This window comes from Anser anser, assembly GCF_964211835.1.
Source record: "Anser anser genome assembly, contig: HAP1_SCAFFOLD_171, whole genome shotgun sequence".
NCBI classification, from domain to species: Eukaryota; Metazoa; Chordata; class Aves; order Anseriformes; family Anatidae; genus Anser; species Anser anser.
Genome location: NW_028153528.1, coordinates 165,139 through 169,036, shown reverse-complemented (window position 1 = coordinate 169,036; position 3,898 = coordinate 165,139). Strand labels below are relative to the sequence as shown.

Below are 3,898 nucleotides of genomic sequence, written 5' to 3'. Positions count from 1 at the left end.
CTCCTTCCGTAGCAGATGACTCAAATCTACTCCAGTAACTGTACAGAAGTTTGTACTCGGAGCAGCAATCCATACGGTATTTTCCCACAGATGCTGAATATTAATTAAATAATAAAAACTCAAGACAATTGAACAACTGTCTAATTTTCTATAATTAGGACAACTCCTTATTTAAAAGGTGGCAATTTTAACAGAAAAGACAAGCTACTAATACAGAAAGACTAAAGGAAATGCATCTTAAACAGCAGCTCAAGTTGCTTGTAAATCTACCTTGAACATAGTTGTTTTGTGGTTTGTTTGTTGGTTTTTTTTAGTCAAAAATGAAGTCTTTGAACAATGTGGATTTAGATTCTGCTTCTTTTAAACCGATAAAGAAAGTGAATGTCACTTCACTCAGAGGTCTTTCCTTAAACAAAATGCACAATGTATTTTCTCTCACTTAGCTCTTTCCAACAGAGAAATGTGCTGCCTTCTTAACAAGTATGTAAGTTAGAAGAAGACTTTTGGGAAAAGATCAAATTCAATAAAGCCCTTTTTCTTAAAAGATATCTTTTCCACAGACACACTTTATGAAACTGTTGAAAACAATTGCAATTGCTTAAAAACAAAATTCAGAAAAGGGTTTTTAACGTAAAACACTCCACTTCTGTTTGCAGTTTAAATTTTAATCCACAGGAGCCATTGTAAGCTAAGGCCCAAAGATTCGCAGCTTTCGCCATGTATTTGGAACTGAAGCTCTTTCCTATTCTTTCTTCACCTGGGCTGAAGGTGGGACAGGAGTGTTGAGCTTTACAAACATTTCCTTTTCAATTCCACAAATTGTATTTACTTAAAATGAAACACCGATTATCTGGCTAATTCTCTTAGTACCTCATTTACAATTACATCCTAACACGTAAAGGAGATGCAACCCATCTGCTTTTCATCTTGCAGTTTTACTTCCAGCAACAAACACCACTTAGAATAGAAGGGGGCAGATGCACCCTAACAAACGCAGCGCTTAATGTAATGCTCTCCTACATTCATATTTATAGCAGATACTCTATTAACCATAAGTCGTGTGTTGGTTTTTTTTTAATAAAAAATGCTAGCGTATTTTTTGCAGCATCTTTTTAAAAGGAGTTCATTATCTCTCCAGGATTTTTTAGAACGTCTAAGACGCTTCCTTCCTTTAAGACGTGGGCAGTGGTGAAGGGACCACCAGCAAAATCTTTGACTTCCTCTTTCTGTGTGTTGATGTTGGTTGAGGTGGTGGTGTCTTTTGAAACAAAAGAAAACAAAAACAGCTTTCACAATGTGACCTAGTTAGAGCAGATTATACTCACTTTTGTTAGAAACAAGAATTTCCAGCTTTCATGCTTCTCACATAAGAATCTTCACAAATTCTACTTACTTTGCAATGCTTTATGATTACAAGCAAAACAAAAAGCAACAAAACAAAAAAAAAATATAAAAGCAGATCTGTCACTGGAAAAATACTGCAGAAGTCCAACACTGCCTGGAATTGCTAGCATGCGCAGACAGGACAGATTGAAGATTTAATAAAGAAAAAAAGGAAAATCAGCACTTCAGATCTGAAGTGCTAAAGTTTCAGTTACCTAGGGTAAGAAAGGGCGTCACTGGAGTACCACTGGGTCCAGAAAGTTCTGCCGATTTTACAACGGGAACACTAAATGTAAACCCAATCTGCTATGAACAAGAGAGGTTTTTCAGATTCTCAAGCCACAGGAACTCCAATCGAATGCACACACAAAACCAAATCTGAAAGCTGCTCTTCACATTTGTAGCACGCATGCTGAATGACAAATTATAAGCCAGAAGCCTACATACTTTTCTCCATCAAGGCAGATTCTGCTTTAGTGTTCTGCAACAGCCTACTAAATGCCTAAGAAAAAAAGTCAAGCTCCTTTATTATTTTACTTACAGAAGACGTAGGTAGCACTTCTGCCTCAGTAGATTTCACAACTGGAGATGAAAACGCAAACTCAGGACTGCTAACAGTACTTGTTGGTTGTATCTGTATTTTCAAAAGAATTAAAGGTTTATATTTAAGAGCAACAACTACCTGAATTCACTACCCAACAGAAGTCCCGCAGTGACGTCGAAAAACCTGATGTTTGAGTTATTTTGCAGATAAAAGTAATAATAAAACACAGGGAAGTTTCCAAGTGGGTATAGGACAATATCTTCAAAACCAAATTCCAGAAACTGAGAGGAAAAGCTGGAGATGCTACTTAGGTCTAAATGCACGGAAAAGCAAGCCAGGAAGCTGAAGAACGGCAAACTCAGCCCAATGATACTCCAAGAACTTCAGCAAACACCTCAAAATGTTAAAGCAGCTGTCTACTTCAAACCGTACAAAAAATATTTCAAGTACTCTGGAACAGATTAATGTTTATTTTATTGCAATAATATGCCAATTATTGCACCCTAGGCTCATTCTATGTGAGGCTTATATGACCACGTTACCTCTAATTTAATAACTTAAATAAAGTTGTGGTTTAACCATTGCAGGCAACTAAGCACCACACAGCCACTCGCTCACTCCCTCCAAATGGAACAGGGAAAAGAACTGGAAATAAAGAAGTAAAGTTGTTAAATTTGAGGTAGCATTAATGACTCATCGCATGTAATGGCTACCTGGAAAGACAAATGCCATAACCCTGTACATACTCCCCACTCCTTCCCCTTCTTTCCCCCAGCATTTATTGCTGAGCACGATGCTAAATGGTGTGGAATATCCCTTCGGTCCTCTGGGCTCCGCTGTCCTGGCTGAGTGCCCTCCCAGCCTCTTGTGCATCCCCGACCTCCTCGCTGGCAGGGCAGCGTGAGAAACAGAAAAGGACTTGTCACTGTGTAAGCACTGCTCAGCAACAGCTAAAACACCAGTGCCTTACCAACACTGTTTTGCTCACAAATCTGCAACACAGCATCATCTACTACGAAGAAAATTAACTCTACCCCTGCCAAAACCACTATAAATAACGTGGCATAAAGTCCACACCCCCCTTCCCCCGCAGACTTCCACAGCATTTGAAGCAGTTATACAATCACGTTAAATGGGAGTTGGCAGGCTCTAAGACTGAGAGAAGCAGAATCAAAACATTTATGCCTTTTTCCCCAAACTGGCATACAACCCCAATTCATTCAGCTGCGTAGAAACTAATATTTGTTAGTTTCATGAGCACCACAGAAAAAGTCAACTCGCAATAAAGCAGTATACTCATTGTAAACATTATTTATAGCATAAAGATTTACCTTGCCCGCCGCCGTCGCTGCTGCATCTGCCATGCCTGCCGCCTCCGTTGAATTTGCCACGCTTGTCGTTGCCGCTGTTGACCTTGATATGTCCTTTGTCATCAGTAGATATGGCATGCCCGCCGCCATTATTGGATATGTCAAGCCTGAGGGAACTGTTGAACACGTTATGCCCGACGTCGCCGTTGTATATATCATGTCCTCCACCTCCTCCTCTGATAGATCTGTCAAGTCCTCCACCTCTGATGGATCTGTCATGCCCTCCACCTCTGATGGATCTGTCATGCCCTCCACCTCTGATGGATTTGCCATGCCCGTCGCAGCTGCTGGAGTTGCCGTGCTCATTGCTGCTGTTGAAACAGCGCTCGGTGACGCTGAGACAGCGCTACTACCAACGAAACTAGAATTGAACTGAGGCAGCGATGCAGCACTGATGGGTAGGGGTATGTTCGGTAGCACTGGTTCCTCCACTTCCTAAAGTTGCAAATTTTAATTTTTCTTATACAAGACATACTACTTTCTCACCCCATCCCACCCAATTTATTAACAAAATTAAATAGAACAAAAATCCATACAAATTAAGAGAAAGCAAGTTTCCAGAAGAAATCCCGATCTCCCCACCTCTGTCTACCACGTCATT

General features: G+C 40.3%; 1 protein-coding gene across 1 annotated transcript; it reads right to left on the bottom strand.

The window, feature by feature from the left end:
* Positions 1-1,112: 1,112 nt before the first annotated feature.
* Positions 1,113-3,557, bottom strand: LOC310891973 (nuclear pore complex protein Nup153-like; the record flags this gene model as incomplete). Its single annotated transcript, XM_083854177.1, has 4 exons — positions 3,259-3,557; positions 1,925-2,017; positions 1,599-1,686; positions 1,113-1,258 (listed from the first exon to the last, which is right to left on the bottom strand). The coding sequence occupies exons 1-4, from the start codon at positions 3,541-3,543 to the stop codon at positions 1,113-1,115; spliced, it is 612 nt and encodes a 203-aa protein (XP_083710303.1). The 5' UTR covers positions 3,544-3,557.
* Between the last annotated feature and the right edge of the window lie 341 nt (positions 3,558-3,898).